Here is a 15,927-nt window from a genome sequence, read left to right as displayed (position 1 = left end):
TAGAATGCATTGTGCATATGGTTTATTTTTACAATTTTATTTTATTTTCAATTCTTTTTTGTATTTTGAGGGATCGAGTTATCAAAGCAGGGTGAAATATAGGTTAAAGGAACTAATTTGAAAACGGGAAATTAGTGGCAACTGTTGAAGAGTTGCCCTGTGATGCAAGCGCACAGATATAACCGGCTGAGACTAAGAAGAACGGTTAATTACTTCCCTTGGAATCGTTCTGGTACCAACCAGAGGCGTTACTACCCAACACGTTTTTTTGGGGAGGGATGGATTTTATCGAGTGGCTGGTCATTTTTACCGACTGATTCGGGTGACATTGCTCGTAAAATCATTTCATTTTCTTTTTCTTTACTGATTGAGACTGATCTTCTTTGATTGATTTTACGTCATATATAACTGTTCGATTCTACACCATATGTTCTGCATATATTTTGGAATACAGGTAGAATATTCCAGAATCCTTTCTTTCCTTTATTCTTTTCATTTGTCTTAATTTCCCTTTGACTGCTCAATTTTACATGTTAGAAGTTTTTACGGGGGGGGGGGAGATTTTCGAGGGAATTTTGTAGGGGGGAATTTTCGGTGGTAGAGCATTTTCTCTGGGGAAGTTTCCGTAGGGGGGGGGGGATTATTCTGTGGAAATACACCGGATCTGGAAACCTCAAAACGCTCATTTAAAGCTTAAACTTCTAAAATCTATATGAAGGTCCATCAGATCATGACAGAGATGAGGGGTTTCTCCCCTATCCTCTCTTCATTATAAGGAAAATGTTTTGACTAATTCCACTATATGGCTACTGCGGAGTAACAGCTCCTCTATTAGTAAAAAAACGAACAACTTCTTAGAATACGCTAAATGCAACACTTGTAACTATCAATTAATATCTACTATTTTAAAAGGCACTGATTTTCTCATAATTTCTTCCCATTAATTCTATTTCATAAATAGATAAAAAAAAACTCGTAGCTAAATAGAACTTTTAAAAGTCAATTGACAAGTTCAAAGCAATTTAACACCGACAAAATGTTAGCGACCAGGGATATTCAAAATTTTGCAAAAATGAAACATCATTCTTAAAATACAAACTTAATGCGTTTTGATTATAGACTTTCGCATTGTAGTATTAGCCTCAGATTTGTGTTCAACTAACGCAAAAATAACAAATTATTGTGGAAATTACAAACCAGTTCTAAGATATTTTCTTTTATTATGAAGGGTAGAAAATTATGGAATAATTTGGAAATAAAATGAAGAAGATAAAAAATTTTAGTGATTTTAAAGGAAAATTGAAAGAAAAATTATAAACTAAGCATGAATTTTAATTTTGCTTGTTTTGGAGAAGATTTTAATTGATTCGATATAAATTAAACTGTAATTGTGTATTGAACTGTGAGTGTGACCTCACAGTATGGGCATGGTATGTAGCTCCTGTCCCCGTAGTATTATTATTATTTTATATGTTTTATGTTTTTTTCTTTTTTTTCTTTCATTCTTATTATAATGAATACAAATGATGTTATATAAATATATAATATATATATATATATATATATATATATATATATATATATATATATATATATATATATATATATATATATATATATATATATATATATATATATATATATATATATATATATATATATATAGTATATCATAATCTCAATGACAAGAATAAGAAGTAAGGCCTTTGGAGAGGAAAAGTGCCCAAAAGAAATAACTTTGAGATCCTAATCTAAAAAGTTTACATTCTACCCTGACTCTGTTGCCTTGTCCCCCATGTCAATTTCAAAACAAACAGTTCGTGGTCATGAATTGTAAGTAAAGAGCAGCTCTAAAACGGAAAATCTAAAATACATTGGAAACAACATGCATATTAGCAGACTGTATATATCAAAACCAATGTATCCAAAACCAACATTAAAATAATCATTAGTTTAATACTGAGTCGAAATATGCAAACTTTATTAAGTTTGAAGATGCACATCAATAGATATTTGCAGAAGTAGATGTGTATAATTACAGAAAAGAAAGGGGAGTCCCCCTCCCCCAGAGAGATTTCCCTTGATCTAAGTTGCAACATCAAATTCTGGATGTAAAGGAACCCCTAGCTTGTTTTAAAGCCCGAATCACGAAAATCCAAAATTCCTGTTTTGCGTGTCATAGATGCATGTTTGAATATTATTAATTTTTTTTTTTCCACCAGGGCTCATTTTGTGGAACCAGTGACCGTAGTCCGTAGAATTTTAGGAGGTCGTTTGAAAGATGTCTCTCTTAGTGAGGCATTAGGGCAATGGACTGCATTAATTGCATGAAGCCTGAAAATCTTGTCAGAGGACCTGTGTATAATAGCATAACTAGAAGTAGGTTTTTACCAAAAAGTAAATGTGTTTTTCCCACGTCTTAAGATGTAAGATGAAGACTTTAAAACTGGTTCCAAACAAGTCACCCAGCGGGTATTGAAGGACGTTAAACTGTAGTCAATTTTTATCAGTGATAATTTGACGTAACTGCCGAAATGTATAGCTAGAACTAATTATAAAATATAGCCTACTTGTTTAATTTTAGTTACCGCTTCAGTAATGTGGCATCTCTACCTTTGTTTACTGAGCTCATTCGCTCTGTCGTTGGAATACAGTAATTCGACGGATGCTCTGACGAGAGAAAAAAGGCAATGTATGTTCATTTCTCAGTTATTTTACTTTGGTGGCATCTGACAACAAATTCTTACTTCACTGTTATTAGCAAAGCTTTATTTGATGAATCTTCATAGGTGCTTTCAGTTTAATCCATTATCGGAAGACAGGTCCTATACATGCCCTAACTTCTGCAAAAAAAACGAAAAAAAACTGTTTCCTTCATTTTGGTTTAGGACTTCTTAATACTTTCCTAGAACTTTTGCTTTTGTAAACACAGTTCCATTGATTTGATCACGGTTTTGCGGCAATTTTTAAATTTTTAAATAAAAATTTAACACCTTAATACTCTTAGCTTTAGTAGTAGTAGCAGCAGAAGCAGCAGTAGTATCAAGCGCTTACTGTCTTTTGGTTTTCAACCTCCCTCTCAACCTTCCCTCTAAGTTTCAACTTAATACTCTAAGACGTCCCTAAGATATTGCTGATATACCCTTTTGACAACCTGTATGTGCATAGTTTTGTTTTGATTTAGTTCAAACTCTCCCTGAATGTTGCCAAAAATGTTCACTTTAATCCCTTATTCTTAGCAGAAGTAGATGTCGTAGTAGTAGTAATAAAAGCAGCGGCCTTAGTGGTAGTAGTAGTGGCAGTAGTAGTAGTATTCCCCTCGTGCCTCTCGGTTATTTCAACATGCCTGTAAGTTTTAACTTATTACTCTTGCCGTACCTAAGATATTGCTGATGCGCTTTTTTTTGACAACCTGCATGCACATAGTATGTTTTGATTTAGCTCAACTTTCCCCTCAGCATTACCTGAAATTTAATACCCTTAGCTTCTAGTAGTAGTCGCAGTAGAAGTAGTAGTTGCAGTAGTAATAGTAGTAGCAGTAATAGTGGTATTAGTAATAGTAGTAGTAGTTGTAGTAGTAGTAGTAGTAGTAGTAGTAGTAGTAGTAGTAAAAGTAGTAGTAGTAGTAGCAGTAGTAGTAGTAGTAGTAGCAGTAGCAGTAGCAGCAACGTGCACATATTGCCTTTTGGGCATCCCCCTCTTTATTCCCTGAAAGTTCCATCTTAAGTTCCAATACCATCTTAAGTTCCAAAATTAATTTCTTAAACCACATTGGCCTGACATCACATAAAGAAAGAAAAACGAGCAAAAATGGCGTTTTTATTGGCCAAATGAAGATACTGAAAAAACGAAGCGAATATTTCGAGAGGACAAACGCCTCTCTTCTTCAGCGCGAAACGAAACGATGTATCAATAAAAGCCGAAAATTAAAAGAATTAAAACCAACTACCTAACAACCATAAAAGCGAGTTATTGCCAATATCCGCGATTTGCACAAAATCCAAAAAATATGAACTGCCATCGACGGATACTAGCAAACAACTGAACAAGGAAAGGAATCAATTCATTCACTGAAAAACAAAACGAACCAGCAATTAAAAGTTGGAAAACTATGTCATTTGATTTCGGATTTTAATTAAGGCATTTCTGCAGACACCCTTTGAGACCTAAGGGGTTGTTCACGTGTTTGATTAGATGATTGGGAAAGTGGTTCAAGGTTTATTTCAGGGATCACTAAAGTATCGGCTTCTCTTTTGAGAAAACCGAAATATGACTCGTTTATTCTTAAATCACCGGAATCTCTGTTTAGATTCCGGATTCCGGTGATTTAAGAATAAACGAGTCATATTTCGGTTTTCTCAAAAGAGAAGCCGATACTTTAGTGATCCCTGAAATAAACCTTGAACCACTTTCCCAATCATCTAATCAAACACGTGAACAACCCCTTAGGTCTCAAAGGGTGTCTTCAAGAAATGCCTTAATTAAAATCCGAAATCAAATGACATAGTTTTCCAACTTATTTAATTGCTGGTTCGTTTTGTTTTTCGAGTGAATGAATTGATTCCTTTCCTTGTTCAGTTGTTTGCTAGTATCCGTCGATGGCAGTTCACTTTTTTTGGATTTTGTGCAAATCGCGGATATTGGAGAATAACTCGCTTTTATGGTTTTTAGGTAGTTGGTTTTAATTATTTTAATTTTTGGCTTTTATTTATAAATCGTTTCGTTTCTCGCTGAAGAAGAGAGGCGTTTGTCCTCTCGAAATATTATCTTCGTTTTTTCAGTATCTTCATTTGGCCTATAAAAACCCCATTTTTGCTCGTTTTTCTTTCTTTATCTTAAGTTCCAATTCCATTTGTTACTGAAATACGCCCTTTTGGCAGCGTACATGCACATAATGGGTTTTGATTTAGTTCAACATTCCCTGAAAGCTTTGACTTACCTCCTTTGCCTTTTTGGACAGCTCAAGAGTAGATTGAAGCGTTACCTTTTGGGTTATAATCTGAATGATTAGATTTTTGAATTTGATTAATGTTTTGTATGAAAATTTTTTCGACAGACAATGGTCGTATTTTCGCGATATTACCCAGGCAAAGCCCACGGAGTCGGCTCTATAGCATAGCTGATACTTATTGATTTTTTCATAGTTGATTTAGTTAGATGTATTTTTTTTTTTTTTTTTTTTTTTTTTTTTTTTCGAGTGTATGTTTTAAGGATGATATGTGATATTTCTCACTTGCGATTTCTAGAGTGTAATCCTTTTAGAGTAGGAGATGTTCTTTATGTTGATTCAGTTCAAGTGCTGATTTTTCCCCGTAAAGAGATAGTTTTTATGTGGATGTAGAGCTTTATAATAATGGATTTGCAGCCATCGTAAACAAACCTTCGGGTTTTTATAGATGGCCGCTGTAAATTTGTTTGTATTTTTTTATGTTAAATAAATTAATTTGAATTTGAATTTGAATTTGGACACAAAGGGTCAAACATGTCCCCTGTTCCCAATAACTCATGCTATATGTAAGCAATGGTCGAATTGCATAACTTATAGCCTTTATCCCGAGGACTGTGAGGGGTCTGGTCAGCGCAAGAGGCATAGTTTTTTGACATTTCAACTATGCCGAACAAAATAAATATATCCAAACTTTTATCGGATCTCTTTGGGCAGATAAGTCACTTAGGGGGGAGGGGCTGCTTGGCCTCTAATGACTTTTCATAGGCAGCGCGCTAGCGCTGCCTAAGTAATGAACGATGTGGGTACAATGTGTTGTTTTTTGTTGTTTTTTTTTCTCCATACCCGGGCACTTCGCATCGAAGGAGTTGTCGTAGAAAGTTCGAAAAGGGGTCATTCGATTGCAAATTTGATTGGCTAGTGCCCTTTTTAATACTCGAAAGTGATTGGAGGGAAACTAGCCCCCCTCCCGCGCCCATCATTCCCTCAAACACATCCAATAAAAATTTTGAGATGGCCATTTTGTTCAGCGTAGTTAATTTCCAGATATAGTATATGTTCTGTAGAAAGATACACCCACACTACCCTCCTAGACAATGTATGAAGCTATGCCCTTGGGGCATATAAAGTTTTTATAGACGGCGTTGTCGTAGAAGATAAAAGGAATGCTTCTTAAACTGGTTATTCTAGGAAATAGTACTCTTCGTGATATTTAAAAAGGAGTGAAGGGCCAATAGCCCCCCCTCCCACGCCAATCATTCTTCCAAACACATCCAATCAAAATTTTGAGATAGACATTTTGTTCAGCGTAGTCGATTCCCACAGAGAATATTTGTTTTTGAGGAGGACACTCCCCCACAACCCTCAGGGCAAGGGTTTTAAGTTATGCCCTGGGGACATATAGGGTTTTTATAGAAGGCGTTGTCGTAGAAACTTCAAAAAAGGCTCATCTGATTAGAAATTCAAAGGACTAGTGCCCTTCTTAATAGTCGAGAGTGATTTGAGGGCAACTAGCCCCCCCCCCCACGCCCATCATTCCCCCAAATACATCCAATCAAAATCTTGAGATAGCCATTTTGTTCAGCGTAGTTGATTTCTAGATAGAAAATATGTTTTTGAGGAGGACACTCCCCCACAACCCTCAGGGCCCCAGGGCAAGTTATGCCCTGGGGGCGTATAAGGTTTTCATATAAGGCGTTGTCGTAGAAACTTCAAAACAGGCTCATTCGATTGGAAATTCAAAGGGCTAGATCCATTATTAACAGTCAAAAGTAATTGGAGGGCAACTAGCCCCCCCCACGCCAGTCATTCCCCAAACACATCCAATCAAAATTTTGAGATAGCCCTTTTGTTCAGCGTAGTTGATTTCCGGATAGAAAATATATTTTTGAGGAGGACACTCCCTCACAACCCTCGGGGAAAGGGTTTTAGTTATGCCCTGGGGGCATATAAGGTTTTTAAAGAAGGCGTTGTCGTAGAAACTTCAAAAAAGGCTCATTCGATTGGAATTTCAAAGGGCTAGTGCAGTTTTCAATAGTCGACAATGATTGGAGGGCCACTAACCCCCCCCACGCCCCTCACTCCCCCAAACGCATCCAATAAACATTTTGAGATCGCCATTTTGTTCAGCGTAGTTGATTTACAGATAGAAAATATTTTTTTGAGGAGGATACTCCACCACAGCCCTCAGGGCAAGGGTTTTAAGTTACGCCGTGGGGGCATATAAGGTTTTTATAGAAGACGTTGTCGTAGAAACTTCAGAAAAGGGCTCATTCGATTTGAAATTCAAAGGGCTAATGCCCTTTTTAACAGTCGAAAGTGGTTAGTAGTATTTTTGTTGTTGTTGTTGTTTAGACCAGGGCAATTCGTATCGAAGGAGTTGTCGTGGGAATTTCGTAAGAGGTTCATTCGATTGAAAATAGAAAGGTCTGATGCCCTTTTTAATAGTCGAAAGTGATTGGAGGGCAACTAATCCCCCTTCCACACCCACCCTCCCCATCTTAGCAGTATCCCAAGAACGACTGAGGGCATTACGTTCAAACTTTCGAGGCTATTTCTGCTCTTAAAATTTAACCAAATCAAAATAGTGTAAGTGTATCAAAGCTATCAAAGAAAGTAAACAGATTTTTTTGCGAATGGTATCAAGTTTTCCATTTCAGGTCAACTAGAGGAGATATGAAACTAAGTTAAACAGTGTCCAAATTTTTAAAATGGTGTTGTTAAAAATTGCTGAAAATTTTTCTCCAGTATACAAATATCGGGCCAAACTATTATTTCATTAAAATCAAAAAGATTTAATGTATTATTTTCTTTTTCCCTGAAAAGACTATGTCAATATAAAACGAACAAAAATTAATTAAAAAAAATTTTTCCAAAAACTATGTTTTTCAAAGAAAAGTAAAGAACTCCTTTAAACAAAAAATGAGCAAAAATAAAATCAAATAATCTACCAAGCTCGAAACTACCACAAATCAGCATCGATAAATAAATGAAACCCAAAACGAACAGAAATTAAAATAAATAACCGAGTCAAACTGAAAACGAGCAGAAATTAACATAAGCTGGGCGCAAAACCCCTATGCCTTCCCAAGGCCAGAACAAAATTTGCACTTTACTGGAAAAAATATAAATGTTTGTACTTTTATAACTTTAACAAATCAAATAATTTTAACATTTTGATTACTAAATATCAGTATATGTATATTAAACTGACAATGCACATTCATTTGTATTTTTTCAGTAAAGTGCAAATTTTGTTCTGGCCTTGGGAAGGCATAGAGGTTTTGAACCCAACTTATGTTAATTTCTGCTCCTTTTGAATTTGACTCGGTTATTTTTTGTAATTTCTGATAGTTTTGGGTTTCATTTATTTATACACGCTGATTTGTGGTAGTTTTGACCTTAATAGATTATTTGATTTTATTTTTAATCATTTTTTGTTTAATGGAGTTGCTTACTTTTCTTTGAAAAACTTATTTTGTGGAAAAGTTTTTTTTAATTAATAGCTCTTAAAAGGGCACTATAAATTCTAACTTCCAATTGAACGAGCCCCATCTGAAGTTTCTATGACAACTTCTTTTATACGAAACGCCTTAGTAAAAAAAAGTAATACTAATCAGTAATCGAACAGTTAGTGGTAAAGAGCTGCAAGTAAGGAGCAACTCGGCTCAATAGTAACCGAAGCTCTATAAAAAAGAATTTCGATAACAATAGATGCACCAAAAGAATTGACTTTTTACGGTGATTCCAAATATATAAATTTCATTAAGTTTAATGTTACCCATCAAAAACGAGCCTCAGAATTTTTTTTACCGATTTTCGAAAAAAGGGGAAACACCCCCAAAATGTCCCAGATTCCCGTCACAAGATTTGGCATATCAGAAAATCCTAACGTAGAGTTTTCAAGCTCCTACATACGAAAATGTGGAATTTTGCATTTTTAGCCAAAAGAAAGATTACGGATGCGTGTTTATTTGTTTGCTGTTTTTTTCCCAGTGGTAATCTTACCGAACCAGTGATCCTACAAGATCGGAAAAGAGCTCATTAGATTGGAAATCAAAAGCTCTAGTGCCCTTTTTAAGTGACCAAACACATTGGAGGACAACTAGCCCACCTCTCACGCCCTTTCCTCCTAAATCCATCCGATCAAAATTTTGAGATACTCATTTGATTCAGTATATTTGAAAGGTCCAATAACTATACTTAACTATACTTTTGGGGATTACATGACCCCCCTCCCCCAGAGTCCCTGGGGAAAGGGCTGTAAGTTACGCTTTTTGCCCATTGTTCACGTATAGTATCTGTTATTGGAAAATATACGGACGTTGTTTTTTTTTGGGGGGGGGGGGTCCACAGGGAGGGATCTCTGTGGAGAGGAAATTTTCCGAGGTGAATTTTCCAGAGGAAATTTTACGTGGGGGGGTTTCCTGGCATGATTTGGAAATTGTATGAAATTAAATAAACAAAACAAGTTTTTTCAACTGAACATAAGGAGCGTCATTAAAAGTTAAAACGACCAGAAATTATTCCGTATATGAGGGGGGCTGCCCCTTCCTCAACCCCTACTCTTTACTCTTCAGTTAGACTTTTTGCCACAAGTCTTTAAGACAGACTGTTCAAAGGCAAGGGCCGTTGAATTTTAATGAAATGTAATTTTAAAGAACTTTTAGACTTTAGCGGAAAGAGCAAGGGTTGAGGAGGGGGCAGCCCCCCTCTTATACGTAATAATTTCTGTTCGTTTTTTCTTATGTTACTTCTTACTTTCAGTCGATAATTATTTTTTTTCGTTTTTTTTTTACATTGATCCCACTTTGCTCATTATTTAGGCTGCGCTATGTCTTTGATTTCTAGTCATTGTAAGTTAAAAGTTTTGAAATCAAAATTAAAGTTTGAAGTTAATTTTTCTGTTTAATTTCATCCCGAAAAATTATATTTTTATTTCCCAAAAAACTTATTCCAAAATAACTGCCACCCTATTTTCGAAAAAGGGATTAGCCACCTTGCCACCTACTTATTCTTCATTCCTTTGTTGGTTTGTTTAAATGTTTGTTTTCAAGTAACATGAGACTGCTTCTGTATCTTTTTTATCCTACTAAAATTATTACTAATTTGCATATTGTAAACCGGGAAGTCAAGGATAAAATCTGAATGCTGCGTCATATAATTGCAAGGCTGCACCTTGCTTTTGGTTTATTGACCCTTGATGAAAACAAACGGAAGTTTCACTTGATCCGTCAAATCTTAATAAGGCGAAATTTGTCTAAACAGACAATCAGACGTAAGGCCTTCACGGGCTTTCCTGGATTTTTTTTGGGGGGGGGGGCGAGAATGGTCTAAAAGTTTTTTTGAAGGGAAAATGTACATTTTATATGAGAATTAATCCCCGCCCAATCTGACCATAAAAACATTCTTGAATGTGTGTTTGTATTATTTCATACGTTCTAGAAGACTGGACGGAATATATATGTTACCGTGTTTGGTTCACTAGAATACAATAAGGTGTTTATCACCATATCCCCTTTGCACATCTTACTTGATTATTGCGAAAACAACAAAAATTGATTTACAAGACTCAAGTCCCAGTAGCACGGAAAAGTTAAAATGTGTATGGTAAATCCAGGAAAAGTGGCAAAAAAAAGTAAAACTAGTCGGATATCTCAGAAGATCTTTCATATCATAGATATAATATCTTGATATAGAGAAAATTCGAGAATTTTTTCTTATTTTGAACGTAAGACACTCCTTTTCTCCTTCATCTCTCTCTCTGTCTCTCCCTCTGTCTCTGTCTCCCTCTCTCTCTCTCTCCCTCTCTCTCTCTCTCTCTCTCGACTCTCTTGCTTTACCTCAGCGTTTTTTTTTTTTGTATATCTTACACCACTTTTTCATCCGTATAGTTCAGAAGTAAAGTGTTTTTCTTTTACTTTATCCAATTTTTCATTTATTTATGCTCAAATATAAACTTCGATAATATGAAAATATAAATTCGATTTGAACTTGAAAGCTAGTTGAAAACAGTTTTCGTATCCGAAAACTAGCCTTTTTTAAAAGAATTATTTTCGTTTAAAAAAAGGACTGCAAAAATACAATTTTTCAATTATACTTTGAAGTCAACAATAAAAAAATACTGCTTATGACAAAACTTTTTGAATGGTAAAACATTTGTACGAGTAAAACAATTGTGTAGATAGGGAGTTGACATCTAAATGTATTTGCGAGGATTGGAAAGAGTTGGTGGGAAGTTTCTGTGGTGATAATTTGCCATGAGGTACAAATAGACTTAACTAGAGTTTACATTCCTTCATACTTATAGTCATGAAAATGTGTTTGGAGCTCAACTTGGAAGAAATAACTTTCATGGAAAACATTTGAAAAAAACCACCAACACTTGAAATTGGAACTGTTTATGTCTAATTTATTACACTTGAAACGAAAAAAAATGGGTTTGTTTATGTATCTGCTGTTGGTGCCGAAACATTGTAAATCATCCAGACGGTATTCTTTAATACCTGCTATCGTTTTCAGTGGTGTTTAACCTCGGAAGTAGGGACAGACCTAGTCCAATTGCTCAGCTCTTTGGAGCAAGACCACAAGGGTCAGGAAGCAACTCTTCTCCTCCGGCTGTCAGTCTTGGAGGTCTCGTTGGATCCTTCTTAGGTGGTCTTGCATCAGGAGCCCTTCAGAATCAGCCTCAACCGCAGCCCCAACCTTCGCCACAACCAGCAGTATTTGGAGGTAAGAGTAAAGGCTTTTATTCTAAGGCATGTAGAAATGTCTTTTGGGCCACCCCCAAAATGTCAAGATTAGAATATGTCCCAATGAATGAATGAACGCATTTGTTTTAATAATAGTAGCGCATACGAAATGTAATGTACCGCTTAAGAGCAAGGCTCGTGACAATTAACAGATGGATAATTTACTCTATCCGCCATGATTTTCCATCCGCCAACTCCATACAGAAACACTGCTATAAAAAAAGAAAAAAAAAGAAAAATAAAATGAAAAATTAAGACGCCGGAGCTGAAGAAGGAGAAAACACTCCACCCCAGGAAAATTAAGCAAACGCTGTAAATAAAAAAAGACTTCAATTACCATCGTTAAGAGTTTTTGTCTATCATCTATTATAATATCTTTTAGTTCATCACAAGCAAGAATCTGGTGGCACATAACAAAGGGTCATGTGCCAAATGTTTTTTCTCGGCCACTTCAAAGGGATAAAATGGTCCTAGAAGTTCGGGAGGGGATCCTTCGACTGGCAGTTGAAAGTTATAGCACCTTTTTTAATGGCCGACAGTGTTTGGAAAGCAGCCATCCCCCTCCTGTGCTCGATTCGATCCCCCTTAATAAACCTTCCTGAACATCGAACAAAAATTGTGAAATACCCTGTTTTGGGCATAAAGTCCGAGAAATATGTCTTCAGGGATAACATGACACCCGCAGCTCGTGGAGCAGTGACTGTAAATTATGCAAATTGCAATTGTTTACAGATACGTTTTGTAGTGGAAAAAAGGGCGAATGCTTGATGTTGGGTGTCCGATTGGCCAGAAACTTTTTGGGGCCGTACCGTAGGCTAAAATGATAGCGTATTTAATTGGAAATAATGGGATGTTAGGAGTCCCAGAACCGGCCAAAAAAATTTTTGTCCCTGATCAGTTTGAAACTTACAGCCGTCCACTTGACACAGCCGTTCCTTGAGCCAATAGGAAAATAATATACAAAACGAAATTTTTGGCGGCATGGAGCCTACAAAAATGAAGCCCCAAATAGAGCAAAAGCATTTTTTCGATCGACTCGAGATTTACATCTTTCCTGAAATTCATATCCTTTGGCTAAGGACTTGGGCTAAGTCTTTGGGCTTAGAGAACTCAAATGGAGAAAAAAAAACTAAAATTTTTAGTGGGAAAAATGGTATAAAGGTAACCAGAACAATGGGACGAAATATTGTCTCGTTTGATCATTTGCTCCTAAAAGGAGGTAAAAACTGTGGCACTTATCTTTTATAGCCACCATACTCAAGTTCTGACAGAACTGGTTTCTTTCTGTAGTTTCTTTCAGCTTAGCATCAGAAAGTGTATATACACTACAATGAAGGTATATTTTAATTTAATATTTTAGTGGATATTTTGGTTTAGTTGCGTTAGAAACCATTTAATATAGTGCGTTCTGGGGACCTGATTTCCGTAATTCTCTGCTGTGGCTTCCATAATTTTGTAACTATTGTATTTTATGTTCATCATAGTTAGGTTTATTTCATTAGGAGCGACCTAACTTCACTTCTTGAGTGTGGTGGCTGCAACAGATAAGCACCAACACTTTTTTTTGAGCGATTTGAAACTTAAAACTGTAAGTCTCTGGACCAAGGGGACCCTAATATACCAAATAAATTGTTTGGACCCCCAAAAGGGTATTTTTTTGGATCAGCTTGAAACATATATCCTTAGGTCTATGGACCACAGAAACGTGAATGCACAAAGAAAAATTGCAAAGAAAATTTGGCTTCACTAAACTCGATCCCTGAGAAAGATAAAAACCATTATTTTTAATTGGGGTACGGACTTCCCAAATATCCAGCCCAAAAATGGTCTATCAATATTGTTCCCAATTGCCTTGAAACTAACGAAAATTATTGCCTAGACTAAAGTAATTTCACATTTCTGTCGGAAGGGAAGGAGGGGTGTTACAGAACCCAGAAATAGGCCGATAGCCTTATTGCTCCTGATTATTCTTAAGCCTGTGGCTGTAACTACCCAAGCCACAGAAACCTATTAAAAAATCATTTTGAGGGCATGGTCCCTTCAAAACAGAGCCCGAAAAGGGACAAGCTTTTGTCTGATCAGCTTGAAGCATATACTCTTAAATATTCGAGCCAGGAGTACCACCACAATAAAAAAAGACAAAATAGGATAAGTTTGGACAACATCTTCCATGAAAAAGGGCCCAATTTATTCTGTACAGCTTGAAACTTACTCCTGTATATTCTTTGGTTAAGAGGACCCTAGATTAAAATGTTTTTTAATTGGGAACCCCTGCCCCCAAAAATGCGTCGAAATCCTTTGTTTCAACAGGCTTGAAACTTATATATGGAATTCATTGGGCCAGGAGGACCTAAATTCACAAAAAAAAAGAAAAAAATATTGCTTCACCTGAAAAATGGGACACAAATGGTGTACAAATTCTGTTATCTTAACAGCTTGAAATTTAATGCCGTAATTCCCTAGGCCAAATGAACCGTACAAGAAAAACTATAATTTGGTCTCAAGACCTCCTCCCCAAAATGGGGCCCGGTAAACTTTTTTGGTTGGCTTTGAACTTGTAAGGATTTTTGCCTGAGCTAAAGGGACATATCAAACAGTTCGTGGTAACGAACTGTAAGTAAGGAGCGACCCGGCTCAATGGTAACCAAAACTCTAGGAAACGGTATTTTGATACCAATAGATACATCAAAAGAATTAGATTTTAATGCTGATTTCGAATATGTAAATTTCATCAAGTTTAGTCCCTTTCATCAAAAGTTACGCGGCTGACAAAATTTGGCTGATTTTCGAAAAAAGGGGGGAAGACCCCCTAAAAGTAATAGAATCTTAATGACAATCAAACCATCATATTCAGCGTATCAGAGAACTCTTCTGTAGAGGTTTCAAGCTCCTATCTACAAAAATATGGAATTTTGCATTTTTTACCAGAAGAAAGATCACTGATGCGTGTTTATTTGTTTTTTTTTCCCCAGGGGTGATCGTATCGACCCAGTGGTTCTAGAATATCGTGGGAGGACTCATTGGAACGGAAATTAAAAGTTCTAGTGCCTTTTTTAAGTGACAAAAAATTAAGGGTAACTAGGCCCCCTCCCACGCTCATTTTTTTCCCAAAGTCACCCGATCAAAATTTTGAGATAGCCATTTTGTTCAGCATGTTCGAAAGTATGATAAGTATGTCTTTTAGGATGACTTAATCCCCTGAAGTTCTCGGGGGGAGGCCTGAAAGTTATGAACTTTACCCAATGTTAACATATAGTATTGGTTATTGGGAAGTATACAGACGTTTTCAGGGGGGATTTTTTCTGGTAGTGGGGGGGATGGGTCGGGGATTATATGGGAGGATCTTTCCGTGGACGAAGTTATCATGGGGGAAGGGACATTGCTATGAAGGGGACGCCGGAATTCCCAGCATTATTTAAAAAAAGATCGGAAATTAAATATAAAAAAATCAAGTTTTTCAACTGCAGCAGCAGCAACATCAAAACTTAAAGCGAACAGAAAATATTACATATATGTTTGGGTTCACCCCCTAGTCAATACCTCGCTCTTTAAGCAAAAGATTTTTTAGTACTTTCAATAGAGCTATTTATTCTAATTAACGGCCTTTGTGATTAAGCAGTCATTTTTAAAGAGTTGGAACAAAATTCGAACTTTAGCTTTAAGAGCAAGGTATTGACTAGGGGGCGACCCCTATTATACGTATTAAAAATATATCAATATAGAAGTTCGTTACGTAAGTTAATTCGTAAGTTACGTATATTTATTACTAATAAAAACGTTTGTAAGTAAAATTAAACAAGCCTCAAGAAAGCCATTTAACAAAATAAAAGTAAAATTAATATGCAAATTTTGGTTTAATTATTCATGTACGGTGAGGCAAGATCAAAACCTGCATTAATTAAAAAACATTCACAAATGAAATAAAAAAAACAAGTTTTTTTAATTGAAATTAAGGAACTACGTTAAAACTTAAAACGAACAGAAATTATTCAGTATATGAAAGGGTCTCTTCCCTCCTCAAAGCCTCGTTCTTTTACGCTAAAGTTTCAATTTCTCAAAACTCAATTTTTTAAACATTAAAAAACAAAATAAATATCAATGATATTCAGATGACCAAATGGCAAGGGCCAGAAAGTAAGCAAATGGCCCATTGTTCACGAATAGATTTTATATCAGAAAAGAATGGCAGGCATGCCGATGAAGAAAAAAAAACCTTTAAAACTACAGTAG

The 15,927-nt window shown here is 35.9% G+C and overlaps 1 protein-coding gene across 3 annotated transcripts in view; it reads left to right on the top strand.

Annotated features, from left to right (window-relative positions):
- The window catches only part of LOC148940666 (proclotting enzyme-like), a 97,075-nt gene that overhangs the window by 27,023 nt on the left and 54,125 nt on the right, over positions 1-15,927 (top strand). The window contains exons 2-3 of one of the 3 annotated variants that reach the window (XM_089105271.1): positions 2,585-2,692; positions 11,468-11,677. In XM_089105271.1, the coding sequence (XP_088961397.1) occupies positions 2,599-2,692; positions 11,468-11,677 (304 nt within the window). In that variant the 5' untranslated portion in view covers positions 2,585-2,598. Of the gene's footprint in view, positions 1-2,508; positions 2,693-11,467; positions 11,678-15,927 lie in introns of those variants that run through there. The other 2 variants (XM_089105270.1, XM_089105272.1) reach the window with 2 other exon arrangements.

Source organism: Artemia sp. Qi Xiang Cuo, chromosome 19, assembly GCF_049724085.1.
Source record: "Artemia sp. Qi Xiang Cuo chromosome 19, ASM4972408v1, whole genome shotgun sequence".
Classification (NCBI taxonomy): Eukaryota; Metazoa; Arthropoda; class Branchiopoda; order Anostraca; family Artemiidae; genus Artemia; species Artemia sp. Qi Xiang Cuo.
The sequence above is the reverse complement of the archived record's forward strand: the minus strand, read 5'-3'. Positions and strand labels throughout refer to the sequence as shown.